Genomic DNA, 19,302 nt, shown 5'->3' on the forward strand with positions numbered 1-19,302 from the left:
CACTTCTGTTGGGACAGTTAAGCGTTGTGTTCGATCGCTATTTGCTTAGCCAGAGATGTTACATTTAACAACGAACGCTCTTGTTTACTCACAAACTTCACGCGGATACACATTTCTTCAGGACAGGATTAGGAGACAATTCTAGTATTTTGAATAAGCTACAAAATCTTTAATCTTAATGTTTGACGATATGGTCATTTAATATATTTTTTTTCAGCGTGAATGTATCTCAATCCACGTTGGCCAAGCGGGAACCCAGATTGGTAACGCATGTTGGGAATTGTACTGTCTTGAGCATGGTATCCAGCCCGATGGACAGATGCCATCAGACAAAACTATAGGAGGCGGCGATGACAGCTTTAACACATTTTTCAGCGAAACAGGCGCTGGGAAGCACGTACCCCGTGCTGTATTTGTTGACTTAGAACCGACTGTTGTTGGTAAGTTAGGCAGCATACGCTGTTTCTACTCCGTGGTGTACGCCTATAAATTATTTCAGTGGTAAACTACAGTTATTATCTGAAGTTTTACGTTTTTCCTTTTGCAGATGAAGTGCGTACAGGCACCTACAGGCAGCTCTTCCATCCAGAGCAGTTGATAACAGGCAAGGAAGATGCTGCAAACAACTATGCCCGTGGTCATTACACAATTGGAAAGGAAATAGTGGATCTTGTACTGGACCGCATTCGCAAGCTTGCTGACCAATGTACTGGGCTTCAAGGATTCTTGATCTTTCACTGCTTTGGAGGTGGCACTGGTTCAGGCTTTACTTCACTCTTGATGGAACGTTTGTCTGTGGATTATGGCAAAAAGAGCAAACTGGAATTTGCAATTTACCCAGCTCCTCAGGTAAGAACGTTTTGTCAAAACTGAAGCTTGTCATTAAGAGATTTCGCGAAATATGTAGTTTTCTGTGACTAAGTCATAATTGTGTTCTTCAGGTATCAACAGCAGTTGTAGAGCCGTACAACTCCATCCTAACCACTCACACCACCTTGGAACATTCAGACTGTGCTTTCATGAGCGATAATGAAGCTATCTACGACATTTGCCGCCGTAACTTAGACATTGAACGCCCAACGTACACCAATCTGAACAGGCTAATTGGCCAGATTGTATCCTCAATCACGGCATCTCTTCGCTTTGATGGAGCTCTTAATGTGGATCTGACAGAATTCCAGACCAACCTGGTGCCCTACCCTCGTATCCATTTCCCACTTGTTACTTATGCCCCTGTCATATCAGCAGAGAAGGCTTACCATGAACAACTGTCTGTGGCAGAAATAACAAACGCTTGTTTTGAACCTGCCAACCAGATGGTGAAATGTGATCCTAGGCATGGAAAGTACATGGCATGCTGTATGCTATACAGGGGAGATGTAGTACCGAAGGATGTAAACGCTGCAATCGCAACTATTAAGACAAAGCGAACCATTCAGTTTGTGGATTGGTGTCCAACTGGTTTCAAGGTTTGTGTGACTGCTATATTGCTATTAAGTATTTAGTAATTGATCCACTATTGTAAGGCACATAATGGAGATACTGAATTCGTTTACTAAACTCCCCTTTACTTGTTACAGGTGGGGATAAACTACCAGCCTCCTACTGTGGTACCTGGTGGTGATCTCGCGAAGGTACAGCGTGCTGTTTGTATGTTGTCAAATACAACTGCAATTGCAGAGGCCTGGGCTCGCCTTGACCACAAGTTTGATTTGATGTATGCCAAGAGAGCTTTTGTTCACTGGTACGTCGGTGAAGGTATGGAGGAAGGAGAGTTCTCAGAAGCTCGTGAAGATCTGGCTGCCCTTGAAAAGGACTATGAAGAAGTCGGTATGGACTCTATTGAAGGAGAAGGTGAAGGGGGAGAAGAGTACTAAGATCCACAAAATGAAAAATATGACATATTTCAAATTTTGTTTGTGACGTCATTTAAGTTGTAAGTAGTGTTCTTATATTTTTTTAATTTTATGTAATAAAATTTGTTTTGTCTTTTAAGTTGTGTGATACTTACTTAAGAACTCCGAAAGGAATAAGCGGAATTTTAATCAACAAATTGACTAGTCATCATTAAGGAGAACCATAAAAATGTGCATTAATGGTATGCTTGATAGCAAAACATTGCTTCTTTTGCTGTGGGTTCTCCGTCAAAATATAATTTTACTGACGGGTCAGTTTGTTGAGTTTGATTACAAGTAACCATTTCTGTGACTTCATCTTAATTCCTGAAAACTCATTACCTACAGTTTACAAAACATTCGTCCTTGTTGTTGCTGTAAATGTGACATAGAGCTAGTCTTTTTATCCCTGTACTAGCGAGTATTTTTTTCTGAATTTACTTGACATGAAAATATTCATTTAGACTGGATAATAATCTTATGCTCCAGGTTGTGTAACAGTAGTTTTGGATTAAAGAGACTGATACATGAGAATTAAACTTGACTGTGTTAGCTAATTTCTATCTGAGAATAGGACATGTGGAATAGATGAGTCAACTGTCCATCTTTCGTTAAGGTCTTATTTTTAAGACAGTGACTTGGGAAATTAGGTTTTTCATGTGAGCTGTGGGCAGTTCAGTGGTCCAGTCTAAAGTCAGGTTTGAACCAAAATATTAACATGAGGTGTTGGTATTTAATAGTCTGATATTACAAAGTCAGCAGTCTTGTCAAACGTGAAATGAAAAAATACAGTGTATTTAAACCCACAGGCTTCAGATCATGCAGGACAATATTTATACTAACGCAAAATTCGCTGTTTAAAGTTGATGTACAAAATAATTTTATACTTACGTTTTCTGACAGGTGTATCACTAGGTATGGAACTGTTAAGCCACTGACATTCACATTTCTTAGGTTTGTAAGACGTCTACAACCTGGCAGCCTTTGAATGCTGGTGTCAAATAAGGAACTAAAATCACTGGCCTTCTGAGAACTTTTATCACATGAAACTGTGAAAACTGTGGAGTTGACTTCTCAATAACCAGAATACTTAATGAATGCTCTATGTCTAACAAATTTGTGTTGGGTTTGTCAAGGGATTTGATTGACTACTGTGCTACTAGAGATCAATTCCAGTAGCTCAGTGATCACCACTGATGAGTGCAGTTCAAAGTTGGTGGGTGAATTTTGCAGTTATGGCGCTGATGCTTGTAAGCTTCAAATGAACGCACATGGGACATGAACATTTTTCTCAGGGTGGAAGGGTGTTACTAGTGGCCCATACTAATTTGGGACATATACTGTTGTTGTTGATCATCACTTCAGACTGCAGTTGACCTGTAAATACAGAAGAGTGCTGATGAGAAATTTGCAACATGATAAGCAGCAAAATTTTTTGGCCTTAGTCACGTAATGGTTTGATGTGTTATTTGTTTCGTCAGGTATGTAGTTGAGGAAAATGTATTGGGCTGGCGTAGCTTTATATATACATTTTCCTAACGTTCCAAGAGAACCTGAATATCCGCATGTATTCTCAGTTACTGTGTATGGGCGCGTTTATTCGATCCCCCTGTTACACATGAATTAATTGGGCCCAGAAAACGCAAACGCCTCACATTTTACAGGGAATATTTATTTATTTAACTGGTCCAATAAATCATTTTTAGTACAGTGCTTGTACATATGATACAGCTGACAAGTCAGGAGCAACACGATAAATTTATAGTTACAGTGTTTAGTGTGATTACTTGTTCAACACTAAGCAAACAGTAAAGTGACTTGACACATAATAATAGAATTAACAACATTTTGTAAATTGTATTTATTTTTTTAGCTCGTTTGGGCCACGTGTGGACCACGGTGCTTCTGGTTTCGCTGTGATGGCGTCTGCCACTACTTGTGTTCTTGATTTGCTTATTAAGGGGCTCCGGAAAGGCTCAAAATCATGAAAAGTTCAATTTTTACTTTTTTGCGTTTTCTGAATCTGCAGACTATTACCTTTTAATAGATATATAATTTATTCAATTCCGAAGACTACACCTATTTAAAATTTTTTTTTGAAATGTGTTCTACATGGGCGTGACCCACTGTGGCGCTGTTAAACTGCTGTCAAATGGTGTTATTATTAACGTCCGTGTTCATCAGGTACATTTTAGTGATGTGAGATAAAGTATGTGTTGTGGCTAACCTGTGATGGTTCAATATATATCGCTGGTGTGATTGTCCATTGTTTCATGTTTATTTACTCTGTCGTTATCTCGAAAATATTCGTAATTAATTCTGTTTCTTGAGTCTCTGTTTTGTTGAAGTATAATAATGAGTAAAAGTAAAGTTATTAGAAATCCTCTGAAGGATGGCAACATTGTAAGGTGCAAGGTATTTAGAAATATGGGAATGAAGATAGGTTCTAACATGGTACGAGCGATGCTTGCTTTAGACAAGGAACGCCTTCGGGCTGCAGACAGGGCTGTAAAGAGTCTAGAAATACAAGCAAGAGTAAACAGGAGGAGGAACAAGAGGAAGCTGGAGGAGGAGTTTGCAGAGGATGAAGATAATCCATCCTATAGACCTGGAATGCACTAAAAAGTTAATCCAATCTTTGTCGCTCGATTCCCAAAACTTTTATTTTCTCATACTAATTACATGTTTTCTAAGGATCTTCCAAACATATTTGTTTCAAACTTTCAGTAAATGTTACACAGTACCTTCTGCATAATTTAACACAGCCTTTTTCCAAAAATCTGTATATTTTTGAATATATAAATACAAAATTGCAAAAAAATGTTGTGAATTTTCATTACAATTGAAAAAAAATCATCTTTAATGACTGAACTAAAATTTTGTAAAATCCATGTGTTAAGTTGTTGCCCATATTCCAATAAATAATCTGTAAAAAGTTCAACTTCCTACCTCAAATACTTTGTGAGGAAAGATGTAATTTATAAGCGTTATTTTAACATTGCAAGTATAGGGCGTTCCGGAGCACCTTAAGGTGCTCAGAAACGGAATAAAAGCAGTGGTCAAGCAACAACTGTTTCAACTTTAAATGCGTTTACTGCTGGAATGTGTTTTAAGTAAGAAGGCAAATGATTATACAAAATAATCCCTGTGATATTCTCGCTTGACCAAATTTCTACTTGCTGTATTTATGTGTACGTTAAGCTCCTACCTTTTTTTGATATGAGTGAAGATCATAATTGTTTGAGTATATTTCCTTCTTTTAAGGTGCTCCATTTTTTAAAGATTAGTATTTCGTAAGATTTACACAGACAAGGCAATATTTGCAAACCTTTGAATATGGTCCATGCTTTTAGCTTGCATTTTCACTCTGAGAATCCTTTCCTGTGTTTTAAATATTGTTTGAAAATCGCGTAATTCACCCTCGTGAACAAGACATGCGACTGTCGCAAGCGATCGATCACTGACGGCTCATAGTTCCCAATTAGTTCGATGAACTGGTCCTAATCTTGCAATACTGATTTCAAGTTGGGCCAGTTTGTCTAGTTGTTAAACGTAGTTTTGGAAATTCGTTTCGTTTGTTTCACTGTGGCTACATGGAGTTAAGATTTACGTTAGAATTTATAGAGTTGTTCAGGTAGCACGAAATACTCTAAAAAGTGAAGCCAAAGTAGGCCTTGTCACTTAAATTAATAAGGGATACAAATTTGAAACAATGATACTCTTATGTCTTACAGTGATCAGCATTTTGGAAATATAGGGGTAGAAATTAATGGAAAACGGATTTTGAGTTATTCATGAACAAATTGACACACTATAATTCTTTTTAACTTCCAAACACAACAGGATAATATTAGGTGGAGATTATAATTTTTTAGAATTTACTTTTTCTGGAGGTATGAAAATTGTTTGCGATTTCTTGTAATATAACTCGTCTCATACAATTTACAAGTGTTATAGGAACTAGCAACAGTGCTTTTGATAAGCCCCAAAATTGCATACACATTCTCGAAGTAGCAGCTAATTTAGATATGGACGCTTTGTTTGTGGAAAACCTGCAGTTCCCAAGAAAATTGTTCCAAAACAAATATGATGCATTTTAACTACATTTGTTTTTACGAGCTTTAATCGACTATATGGAACAAATACCACCACTGATAAGCTTAATTCTTTCTCCATAATGATGCATTTCAACTACATTTGTTTTTAGGAGTGTTTAGTCGACTTTATAGAACAAATACCACCACTGATAAACTTAACTCTTTCTCCATAACAGAACTTTACGTCACAAGATGTTAGAAACACTTGTTTTACATCAAAATCTACATAGATACTCCGCAATCCACCTTACAGCGCGTGGCGGAGGGTATCTCATACTTATCCATTTCATAACGACTGACCCTGGCTTTGCGCTCATATTCTGGTCACATCGCATGACGAACCTCGATGTATTATACTTTACTGGAATTTCTACTTTTATTTGGTGTGTGAATGTTACATTTAGTTGAAAAGGGGGCGGCATACGCTGTAATATTTAAGAGATAGCGTGCTTTTCTGAACATTTTTTGGCGAGTGTCAAATTTGAGAAGTCGTAGAAGTCGGTCCGCAATTATGAGAAAAATTTTCTTTGCACAGTTTAAGGATACAACCGTACTCAACTTCCAGACGAATTGTCGTTGCTTTCCAATTAGTCGTTTTGGCCTAGTAATGGTGGGCGTAGATTGCTGCAATTCGCCTAATGTTGACACATATCAACAAGATAAAAGTTTAAATGCAAGCTCTGTTGTTACGTTTCACAGCTGTTATGTTTTTATGAAAGTAAATCTATACAAAGCTCCTAATATCACATCTTTATTTGCTTTTGCGTTTCTATACGCTGTATGCTCGTGTGTGCTATGTTGCCGGACATCTGAACAGTATTTCCAATTCATTGTTCATTGTTGCAGTGTTTACATCGCGGCTTCCCGTCAGACTGGAAACTATCGTGCTTCCAATCGTTGTTGTGTGTCCATGTGTGACAGTGCCCGTAGCATAATTAGTTGTCTTGTACTTATGTGAAACCGTATATCATTTACGGATTTGTATGGTCATCAGTACTTTGAGGCCGAAAAAGAACAGGACGCGAGCAGTTCTGTATCACAGACAATAAAGAGAACTTCTGCATGTCTCGGCAGCCACGGGTCTTCGATATTTCCGAACTGGTGCAAAAACTTGATAGTGGCGCCACCCCCCCCCCCCCCACATCCCCCTCGAGCGTTTGAGATAGGGCGTCAAAAATTAAAAAAAAAGAATTTTCACAAATATGTCCAATTTGTAGCGCACATCTTTCTGAAGAGTTTGATATATAAAACATACATGTCTGAGGAAATTTAAGACATGTTATTCGGTCTTAAGTGTGCCAAAGCGCAATGCCACTCCTCTTCACACTACATTCTTCTGTCGTTGTATTTCGCTATCTGGAATTCAAATGTGTATGTCTTGTAATGGAAGCAATCAGACCTATATTGAGGACAGTGGAAACTAAAATGCCCTGTGGTGGGTGCCTCTCCTGCTCCCAGTTTGATAACCAACCCGCCTTGGAAAAAACTCACAATTAATACTGGGTGAGATTATTTTTGAGCGGGTGAATAAGAACGCTTCAAAAAATTTGCACTCTTTATTATCTGTTAGTTGATAACTTTCTCTTTTGTGTGACATTAAGTTAAATATAGGAAACATAAAACCAGTGCAGACAAGAGACGAGCGAGACAGTACACATTTCTTCAGTTCTTGGGTCCCAGCATTTTTTCCTCTCTAATCTTGCCACAGCTTTTTTTACACGGCGAAGTTCGTCAAACGTTTTGCTACTTGAAAAATCAAAATGTCTTTGTCTAACACTGAAAAAGCTGTTAATACCAATAGTACCCAAGACTGGTTTGGTTTCTCGATTCGATTACTCCATTTTGTCACTGTCTGCTAGATAAAATAGGCCTTTCTAATATTGCAGTAGTTGCAATACACGCCAACAAGCGAGATTGTTTTGGCACAAATGGCAATTTTCATAAGTAACACAACAGAATATAATTCACGAAGTACCAAAATGAAATGCCTATTAGGCCTACGACAAGCAAAAAGTTTTATGTTAGGAAATAGTTTCACGTTTCATTAACATGCTGCAGTTTCTCAAGCATGAGATCGAAAAGTAGCAGTAGTGGTACGAAATTTTTATATAAATTTGGAATCGTCATATTGTCCCACATCATTTGTGTGATGTCCCTGTTTCTTCTCCTTCCTCGTTATAACAAACAATCTTGTCATCAATAATTTTGGAACTGTTGGTGACATTGTCAAAACGTATTCTCCGGTCAACTTCACTAACCCTGCCGCAACCACTGGTTCAGTTATTCCGCGTTTATTCTCCGGTTAGGCGTCATTAGGTGTTCGTGCAACGCGTTCTCCGCACTATTTCGAGAATAGAATTTAAGCCGCTGCTAAATGGGAACTGTATAGCTGGTGCTTAGCAGTGTAGCGTTCTGGCAAAAATTTCCTGTCAAAATTCCATTTTCTTGGATACAATGAAAAAAATAATATGTAGTCTTTCTTACCTGTTATTATTTCTACTATGGTAGTGTGAATCTATAGATTTCGCTAATAATTATAACAACGATGATCACACACCGCGTCAAGCACGTAAACAACGATTGTCATTCACCCATTCGGGTTTATTCAGCCCAGCTCGTATAGCTCCGCCCGTTTTTGTCTGCGGGAAAGGTTTTTTATTTCTAGGTGCGATGGGAATTCTCCTGGTAGAGACATCACGTATGCTACGCCCGCATTCAAAAATCAACTTATGATTCGTTCAGAAATCAATTAAGAATGTCAATAGAACGAGGAACCAGCCCAAGTTGCAAACATTTTATTTTACATTCGATGACTAGTTTCGGGCCGAGACCCATTTCCAAATCAAACTTTTCATCACTAATTTTGGAACTATTCCTGCCGTTGTCGAAACATATTCTCCGGTTTTCACTAACTCTGCCACAATCACCAGTTTAGTTATCCCGCGTTTATTCTCTGGTCAGGCATTATTATGTGTTCGTACGACGCATTATCCGCGATTTTGTTATGTTGATTTGAAAATGTATCTCAGCTCGAAACTAGTCATCGAATGAAAAAAATATTTGCAACCTGGACTGGTTTTTCTTTCTCTTGATTGACATAAGTTGCTGATCCAAGTTACTCCAACATGTTGGAAGTTTGTAACTGTAATGTGTTCAAAAATATTCAAAAACAGGGATGCGTTTCAAAATCATATGGGTAATCGGTAGATCGACGTGCACTGCATGTTAGGCGCTTTGTGAAACACGGTTTTTTTCTTCTTCATGATAACGAATCTGGCGCCCCTTGAAATTGCCCCCCCCCCTCCCGCCCCCTACATCCAAGCCTGGTCTCGGTGTTAGTGAAAGTACAGTGAAGCGAATTTTAAAAGAATATAGAGAAACTTCATCTCCTGTACCACCAAAACAAGAGTTGTGGCAGGCGACAGAAGTTTGAACTGGGCGAGTTTACACAGGGAATCACAAGAAGAAAAATTCACGACTCTCCTGTATCACCAAAAAAGGGTTGTGGCAGGCGACAGAAGTTTGAATTGGGCGAGTTTACACAGGGAATCACAAGAAGAAAAATTCACGACTTCTGTATGGAAAAGCAGTTTCTAAAAGTGGCAGCCATGTTGGAAACGTTGAAGATCGAAGTGGAAGATTTTCCTGATATGAGTGGAACAACCCTTCGACGTGCTATTCGAAAATTTGGCTTCAGATACAAAAAGTTCAACAAAAAACATGTGCTGATGGAAAATAACTAAGTAGTAGGAAAAGTGATGGATTCTTGCGGAAAATAAGTCACTGTTTATTGCACTGTTGAGAGTTGGTGTGGTATAAATCATCCCAGAAAGTTTGGATGGCAGGAACAAAAAACGCCTTATGCCTCAGAAAATGTATACTACAGTAACAGAGGAGCTGTTAAGAGTGGAATGGACGAAAAGAGGGAATTCAAACACCGACCGTTTCTGGAAAAAGGATTATAAAGTGGCACATTGCGAACGAAGATGGGTTCGTGCAAAATGCTGGCCTGTGTTTTATTGGACAAAAAGGAGGTGCAGATTATCATTCTGAAATGAATGCCAGACACAATGAAGAGCGGTTTAGGGGCGTTCCCGAAAAATTACCAAACAGATCTGCGTTTGTTTTAGATCAAGCTCCGTATTGCACGATGATAAACCCAGTTTCACGAAATCCATCTATGATATGGAGAAAGGATTCTATTATTGAACTGATGAAAAGCAATAATGTAGAGCTTCCATCTAATGCGACATCATATGAGGAATTTACTAAAGCTGGCCCACTGGAACAAACGCGACCGCACTTCAGGGCGCAGGAATACCTTTTGGAAAGTATATTGCGTTCAGTGGAGAGGAGATCAAACTTCTGTGGTTGCCTGTAGCGCACTGCGAATTGAATGCCACTGAACTTATTTGGGCATTTGTCAACAACAAGGTAGCAAAGGTAAACAAGAATTTTAAAATAAATTATACTTGGTACAGTTGTGTCGCTCCGCTCTGGAAAGTGTTCCCCAAAGTGTCTGGAGGAATTCCGTGCGACATGTACATAAACTTGAAAACACTTGTGCACAAAGAGCCCTCTGTCTTGAAATAGGAATAGAACCGTTGCTGGCGCAATTAGACGACTGCAAAAGCAGCAGAGAAACCTCAGCCTGCAGCGAAAACGGTTGAAGTGGGTTTTATTTCAGTCGCCATTCTTTACTGCAAAATTTATTCCCTTTACTGTTCAAATGTGCTATACAAATGATCGTTTATTGTGAGCTGCTTGCATATCGAGCATTTGTTTGCAATTTCCCATAATATTTCCCTCTACTCCCAAAAAACACTGAACACGGCAGCGCTGTACTTTAAAGCGACTACGAAGTTGCCGTTCTTCGCTTATGAACAAGCCCTTATGGCTTATTACAACAGTGGCGGTGTGCTGGCGTGACAACTGTGATAGGCGGACGCTATGGCCGAGCGGTTCTATGCGCTTCAGTCTGGAACCACGCTGGTGCTACGGTCGCAGGTTCGAATCCTGCCTCGAGCATGGATGCGTGTGATGTCTTTAGGATAGTTAGGTTTAAGTAGTTCTAAGTTCTAGGGGACTGATGACCTCAGATGTTAAGTCCCATAGTGCTTAGAGCGGTTTGAACCATTTTTAAACAACTATGATGATGATGTTTGGTTTGTGGGGCGCTCAACTCCACGCTTATCAGCGCCCGTACAATCTTCTCAGTCCAGTCTCGCCACTTTCATGAAAGGCGATAAAATGATGAGGACAACACAAATACCCAGTCCTTGGGCGGAGAAAATACACAACCCGCTCGGGAATAGAACCATTTTTTGTTTGTTCAAACGTGTATAGACTTTTATTTAAAAGATAACAAAATTCGTTTTACAAAACAGTTTACATGTTTAATGCTTTTCAGTAAGACAATCTGCTCTTTTTTCCGTTATAGTCCAGGTAATTATTTCAATTTGTCTCTGTATTTTGCCAGTGTCTCTCAGGCTGAGTTCGTTAGTACTTGCTTATGTTGTTTACTATATTAATTCAAGTTTCTTTGAGGCCAGATACATTACATCTATGCATTTTAATAGAAGGGAATCAGAAATTATTGAATGCAAAATGAGCTAGGTTACAGAAAAGAGTGGAAAGATAAAAGTTGAAGTATAGTCTTTTCACTTAGTACTAGTTTGGTTATATTGATGTTTTATGTTGTGTACCTTTTGTATTTGAAGCCTGCATGAGTTGAGTTAGCAGGCAGGTAACAATCTAGGGATGTTAGAACATGAATGCGGTATATTTCCTGGTTTGTATATGTCAAGAAATATTTCAGCATTTAAAATCATGTTGTATGTTAACTGTTTACTTATTTTTGTCTAAGCTTTGGGAAGTAAAAAGGAAAAACACGTTACATTGGGCCAGGAAACAAAAATGGTTCGAATGGCTCTGAGCACTATGGGACTTAACATCTGAGGTCATCAGTCCCCTAGAACTTAGAACTACTTAAATGTAACTAACCTAAGGACATCACACACATCCATGCCCGAGGCAGGATTCGAACCTGCGACCGTAGCGGTATCGCGGTTCCAGACTGAAGCGCCTAGAACCGCTCGGCCACAACGGCCGGCGCCAGGAAACAGACCGTGGTGGATTCAGTCAGATCGAACGAGAAACAACACACTAGGAAGCAGTGGACAGATACAATGTAGAACTGATTAGATAGGGATGGTGGTCGATGAGTAAAAGGGATTGAGTAAAAGGGATTTTGGAACTATTCTTGCCGTTGTTAAAACATATTCTCCGGTTAACTTCACTAACCCTGCCACAATCACCATTTTAGTTATCCGGCGTTTATTCTCTGGTCAGGCATTATTATGTGTTCGTACGACGCGTAATCTGCGATTTTGTTATGTTGATTTGAAAATGTATCTCGGCTCGAAACTAGTCATCGAATGAAAAAATATTTGCAACCTGGACTGGTTTTTCTTTCTATTGGTTAACAGAAGTTGCTGACCCAAGAGTGATGAAGCTATTCATGGTGGAGAAAAGGGCATATTTGAGCATGTAACTTTGTTTGGTTTCACTGTTAAACTGTAATTATGTCGAGGTACTCACTGTTTGGCACTCATATTGATTGCACACGAGTAAAGATAAAATACACTCAAAACAAGGGTTACGATGGCACTGTTGGGAAAACTATACATGTGAGAAACTTTAAAGGAGGAAAGGAAAAAAAGCACTTTTTTCTGTCACCTTTTTACACTTTGGGACATACGTATCATTATTGACGCTTGTGAGGTGTGGGAGGGCGTCGGCAGCGACAAGTGCGGGAGGGGTTATGGGGTGGGCGGCGGCGGCGGTCACGTCCCTGACGGCGGTCAGCGGGATCTCCAGGAAGTTGTGTATTTGGTGTGTAGCTTTGTCTTCTTGTGTTCTTCCCACAAGTCCATGAGGAACTACACGCTCTCTGACTGTTTTTTAGCAATGACTGCGTGTGCTGTCACGGCGAATATCCACATCGTGGCCGTGCGTTTCGGTCTTGGGAACGGTTTTGCATCAGCGACGGTGAGTGTCGTGATTTGAATGTTGCGTGGGTCAGTCTACATCTACATCTCCATTTATACTCCGCAAGCCACCCAACGGTGTGTGGCGGAGGGCACTTCACGTGCCACTGTCATTACCTCTGTTCCAGTCGCGTATGGTTCGCGGGAAGAACGACTGCCGGAAACCCTCCGTGCGCGCTCGAATCTCTCTAATTTTACATTCGTAATCTCCTCGGGTGGTATAAGTAGGGGGAAGCAATATATTCAATACGTCATCCAGAAACGCACCCTCTCGAAACCTGGACAGCAAGCTACAACGCGATGCAGAGCGCCTCTCTTGCAGAGTCTGCCACTTGAGTTTGCTAAACATCTCCGTAACGCTATCACGCTTACCAAATAACCCTGTGACGAAACGCGCCGCTCTTCTTTGGATCCTCTCTATCTCCTCTGTCATCCCGACCTGGTACGGATCCCACACTGATGAGCAATACTCAAGTATAGGTCGAACGAGTGTTTTGTAAGCCACCTCCTTTGTTTATGGACTACATTTTCTAAGGACTCTCCCAATGAATCTCAACCTGGTACCCGCCTTACCAACAATTAATTTTATATGATCATTCCACTTCAAATCGTTCCGCACGCGTATTCCCAGATATTTTAGAGAAGTAACTGCTACCAGTGTTTGTTCCGCTATCATATAATCATATAAAAGGATCATATAAAAGGATCCTTCTTTCTATGTATTCGCAATACATTACATTTGTCTATGATAAGGGTCAGTTGCCACTCCCTGCAACAAGTGCCTATCCGGTGCAGATCTTCCTGCATTTCGCTACAATTTTCTAATGTTGCAACTTCTCTGTATACTACAGCATCATCCGCGTAAAGCCGCATGGAACTTCCGACACTATCTACTAGGTCATTTATATATATTGTGAAAAGCAATGGTCCCATAACACTCCCCTGTGGCACGCCAGAGGTTACTTTAACGTCTGTAGACGTCTCTCCATTGAGAACAACATGCTGTGTTCTGTTTGCTAAAAACTCTTCAATCCAGCCACACAGCTGGTCTGATATTCCGTAGCCTCTTACTTTGTTTATCAGGCGACAGTGCGGAACTGTATCGAACGCCTTCCGGAAGTCAAGGAAAATAGCATCTACCTGTGAGCCTGTATCTAATATTTTCTGGGTCTCATGAAGAAATAAAGCGAGTTGGGTCTCACACGATCGCTGTTTCCGGAATCCATGTTGATTCCTACAGAGTAGATTCTGGGTTTCCAGAAACGACATGATACGTGAGCAAAAAACATGTTCTAAAATTCTACAACAAATCGACTTCAGAGATATAGGTCTATAGTTTTGCGCATCTGCTCGACGACCCTTTCTGAAGACTGGGACTACCTGTGCTCTTTTCCAATTATTTGGAACCTTCCGTTCCTCTAGAGACTTGCGGTGCATGGCTGTTAGAAGGGGGGCAAGTTCTTTCGCGTACTCTATGTAGAATCGAATTGGTATCCCGTCAGGTCCAGTGGACTTTCCTCTGTTGAGTGATTCCAGTTGATTTTCTATTCCTTGGACACTTATTTCGATGTCAGCCATTTTTTCGTTTGTGCGAGGATTTAGAGAAGGAACTGCAGTGCGGCCTTCCTCTGTGAAACAGCTTTGGAAGAAGGTGTTTAGTATTTCAGCTTTACGCATGTCATCCTCCGTTTCAATGCCATCATCATCCCGGAGTGTCTGGATATGCTGTTTCGAGCCAGTTATTGATTTAACGTAAGACCAGAACTTCCTAGGATTTTCTGTCAAGTCGGTACATAGAATTTTACTTTAGAATTCACTGAACGCTTCACGCATAGCCCTCCGTACGCTAACTTTGACATCGTTTAGCTTCTGTTTGTCTGAGAGGTTTTGGCTATGTTTAAACTTGCAGTGAAGCTCTCTTTGCTTTCGCAGTAGTTTCCTAACTTTGTTGTTGAACCACTGTGGGCTTTTCCCGTCCCTCAGAGTTTTACTCGGCACGTACCTGTCTAAAACGTATTTTACGATTGCCTTTAACTTTTTCCATAAACACTCAACATTGTCAGTCCTGTTTATGTGGGCTATCATTCTTTTGCTTGTCGCCCACATATTGCCGTTTGCCCTGCATAGGAATCGGTGTTCTGTGGTATCCTTTTCGTTGTAAATTTCACAGTTAGGCCATTCTTTTATATGGATTAGGGCCAGCCTCTCGTTAGTCGGTACGGTGTTGTGCACTACCTTGTGCCACGTAGATCTGGCGTGCTCTGGTATTGCTTGTTCTGAGATGTTTTTCCAGACGACTGGCCAATCGTAGTCTGGAAATTTTTTCTCGATTCTTGTTTTGTACGTTTGCCCTCTTAGTGAGCCACAGATGTGTTTCGCCGGCCGTAGTTCCCCGGGACCCCGTGGCTCAGAGGCAGCAACGATAGTCACTAAACCACGAGCTGCTGACTATACAGGGTGAAAAGTATTTAAACCGACAAACTCTGGGAGGTTGTAGGGGACATCAAAACAAATATTTTCCCTAATGTCATTTTTTCCTATGAGGAATATTTAAACCGGTGGCAAATTAACTAAACCAACAAACACTTTTCCATTTTTTATGACCAAGAGGCAACACATTAACACAACCCAATTTCAATTACAGTAGATTTTCAAAAATGCCTCCATTGACACGTAAACAAATGTTAAACCGTCGGACTAGGTTCTCTCCGACACGGGCAAAAACCCCAGGAGTACCCTGAATTGTTCCTGCTGTTGCTACTAATTGGGCAACCTGATCCTCTTCTGATGCAACAGGAGTTGCATAAACAAGGTTGTGCATCTCTCCCCACACAAAAAAGTCCAGAGGGAAAATATCTGGGGATCGAGCAGACCATGGTACAGGACCACCTCAGCCAGTCCACGTTTCTGAGAACCGTCGGTACAGGAATCGACGCACACGACGACTGAAATGTGCCGGCGCCCCGTCATGTTGGAACCACATGTGTTGTCTTGTAGGGAGCGGGACGTCTTCCAGCAATTCTGCCAATGCTCTGGCGAGAAAATTGTAATAGTGCCTGCCATTTAATGGACTAGATAGCAGATACGGCCCACTTAAACAGTCCCCAACAACACCGACCCACACATTAACGAAGAACCGCACTTGATGAGCGCTAGTAACTGTGGCATGTGGGTTATCCTCACTCCAAACATGCGAATTGTGCATGTTGAAGACCCCATCACGCCCAAACGTTGCTTCATCGGTAAATAACACAGAGGATGGAAATATAGGATACATTTCACACTGTTTCAGGTACCACCGCGAAAACTCTGCTCTGGGTGGATAATCAACTGGTTCTAGGTTGTGGACACGCTGTAAGTGAAATGGACGTAAAAATTGCTCTCGAAGGACTGTTCTTACATTCGTTTGATTCGTCCCCATGTTACGTGCAATTGCACGAGTGCTGACTGAAGGATCCCGCTCCACATGCTGCAAGACAGCTTCCTCAAATTGCAGCGTTCTTACCGTGCGACATCGTCCCTATCCAGGTAATCTGCTAAATGACCCGGTCTCACGCAGATGTTGGTACACAGCAGCAAAGGTCGTATGATGCGGGATACGGCGATTAGGATATTGTTGTTGATAAACCCGCTGTGCAGCTCGTCCGTTGTGGTGCGCTACGTAGTACGCACCAACCATATCAGTGTACTCACTCCAGGTGTATCGCTCCATTAGTAAACAGAGACAATGCACTACTGCACTGGTGGACAGCAGTTGCCTACAACTGAAGAGCGTAATACGCCCTCTAACAACTGAAGATCGTAATATGGCCTCCACCGGTTTAAATAATCCTCATAGGAAAAAATGACATTAGGGAAAATATTTGTTTTGATGTCACCTACAACCTCCCAGAGTTTTTCGGTTTAAATACTTTTCACTCTTTAGTGTGACAACTATGCTCCACCACAGCCTCGCTTATATTTCAGCTACTAACACAACTGAATCGGTCGGTGGAGGAAGGAACTATGTCACTTTTTCTTACTTTTCAGGAGAGAACAAGAAAATCTTTTATTGTTAAACTATTTGAGTGACTGCATTAAAATTTTCTACATTTGTTGCACTCTAATCATGCATACTGTGAATGAAAATAATTTTCATGTATTCTACAAAGTACGTTCTGAAAAAAAATTGAATTTAGCACTTTTCGTGAGTAGATCACATTCAAAATTACACGTTTCTCGTCTAAAACTCAAATTTATTGATTAACTAATGGAAAATTATCTTCAACTGAACATGAAAACAACTATTTATAGACTTCAAAGTTCTGAGTAATTGATGATTTAACATAGTGAGTTATTACTTGCAGCCGGCCATTTCAATATCTCCTTATAAGAAATCTCAGCGTCTTCTCTACGGATGTACTTAACCAGTTTCTGAATATCTTCAATTTTCGTTCTATTGATTCTAACCTTTTTTCCATCTCGTAGCCTTTGCAACCCAATTTGAAACGAAGCAAAATTAGTTTTTGCCAGATTACAGGAGCAACTGACACAACTGTTTATGAAAGGGTTGGCAGTCACGACTCCCGGTATCATTGCTTCATAACGAAATTCTTTGAACATCGCCACAGAAAAACTTTGTTTCTCTTGACGAGGCGTCTTGAAATGTGCCACTTCCCTAGACCGTACTTTTCTTTTTTTTTTTGTAATGACGAGGCCACCAATTGTCAAAGTTCATTATGTCTTCACTTTCCACCATAGCGACTGTAACTTCAGAAATACTGTTTGCTATGATTTCCATAAACTCTTTAGGGGTGTAAACTCGGTCACATTTCCGTATTTGTCTCTCCAGTGTTCCAAACACACGGTCACAAGGGAGAAACGCTTGACCTCTTTCGGGAAATTTGTGACGATTTTTTTTTAAAAAAATTTCAGTGTCTGTCAATGCAAGGCACCTTCTGTAACATTTTTCGATACATAGTTTCCAGTTGTAACATCATAGATTAAGGGTCGACCTGCGACAGCAATCGCACAACTTGCGTACGGGCCGCTAGACGCCGCCGCGAGCGCAACCGTATATAAGTGCCGACGGAGTTCGGCCAGATCTCATTTTGTTGGCATCTCATTTTTGCCTATTCTCTTATTTATCTTAGTTGCTTAGCTCTTATTCGTTTAGCGCTCATGTTATTGTGCTCTCTTTCAGCCATTCTGTTTGTTTTGATTTACTCCCAGTTGAGAAGTGCTCATTTTGGCATTTCACTTTTGTATATTTCTCATTTTGCTAATAATATGCTCCTTAGCTTTTTACAGTTGAATTGATTAACATAGTCTCATGTACTGTTTGTTCATTTCAGCCTGTTCATATTTTGATGTTCTTTAAATACTGCAACATCTATCAGAAGCATTTCTTCCAGGTTTTGAATATAAATTATATACGAAACTGTGTTTTAAAAGGAATTTATTTTTTTCAGTTTGTACTACATCAGACAACAATCTTGTGATATGAGGGAGAAATTTGAGGGGCGAACCCATGGAAATAGCCTTAAGTGATCCCCTTTAAAAATAAAAATTTGTGTGACACTGAAAGACGTGACACTTTGGGCACTGACAATTTATACGTCACACAGTGTAGTGGTACAGGAATGAACAGACCTCACTCGCTCCCTTTTTCGCTTCATCTTCATGATACAAGTACACTCTGGAACGCCTGGGCTTTATCTACATCTACATCTACATCCATACTCCGCAAGCCACCTGACGGTGTGTGGCGGAGGGTACCTCGAGTACCTCTATCGGTTCTCCCTTCTATTCCAGTCTCGTATTGTTCGTGGAAAGAAAGATTGTCGGTATGCCTCTGTGTGGGCTCTAATCTCTCTGATTTTATCCTCATGGTCTCTTCGCGAAGTATACGAAGGAGGGAGCAATATACTGCTTGACTCCTCAGTGAAGGTATGTTCTCGAAAGCCCGTACCGAGCTACTGAGCGTCTCTCCTGCAGTCTTCCATGGAGTTTATCTATCATCTCCGCAACGCTTTCGCGATTACTAAATGATCCTGTAACGAAGCGCGATGCTCTCCGTTGGATCTTCTATATCTCTTCTATCAGCCCTATCTGGTACGGATCCCACACTGCTGAGCGGTATTCAAGCAGTGGCATGCATCACATATGTAGAAACAGTTAACCCACAGCTGACGTAAATAGAATGGTTCCTGCACTGGGATGTTTGGCAGAGACAAGATTTGCAGTCGAAAGCTAGTCCAACAATGTCATCCTTGCCCATAC

At 40.6% G+C, this 19,302-nt stretch overlaps 1 protein-coding gene across 1 annotated transcript; it reads left to right on the forward strand.

The window, feature by feature from the left end:
• Positions 1-304: 304 nt before the first annotated feature.
• LOC126093234 (tubulin alpha-1 chain-like) lies at positions 305-1,877 on the forward strand. The gene is made up of 4 exons (XM_049908708.1): positions 305-440; positions 548-849; positions 942-1,469; positions 1,581-1,877. The coding sequence occupies exons 1-4, from the start codon at positions 320-322 to the stop codon at positions 1,875-1,877; spliced, it is 1,248 nt and encodes a 415-aa protein (XP_049764665.1). The 5' UTR covers positions 305-319.
• The last annotated feature ends 17,425 nt before the right edge of the window (positions 1,878-19,302 follow it).

This window comes from Schistocerca cancellata, chromosome 1 (assembly GCF_023864275.1).
Source record: "Schistocerca cancellata isolate TAMUIC-IGC-003103 chromosome 1, iqSchCanc2.1, whole genome shotgun sequence".
Lineage (NCBI taxonomy): Eukaryota > Metazoa > Arthropoda > Insecta > Orthoptera > Acrididae > Schistocerca > Schistocerca cancellata.

Coding starts and splice junctions, on each gene's coding strand:
- LOC126093234 (XM_049908708.1), top strand. CDS start 320: ATGCCATCAGACAAAACTATAGGAGGCGGCGATGACAGCTTTAACACA. Junction 441..547: donor CTTAGAACCGACTGTTGTTG/GTAAGTTAGGCA, acceptor TTCCTTTTGCAG/ATGAAGTGCGTACAGGCACC. Junction 1,470..1,580: donor GGTGTCCAACTGGTTTCAAG/GTTTGTGTGACT, acceptor TACTTGTTACAG/GTGGGGATAAACTACCAGCC.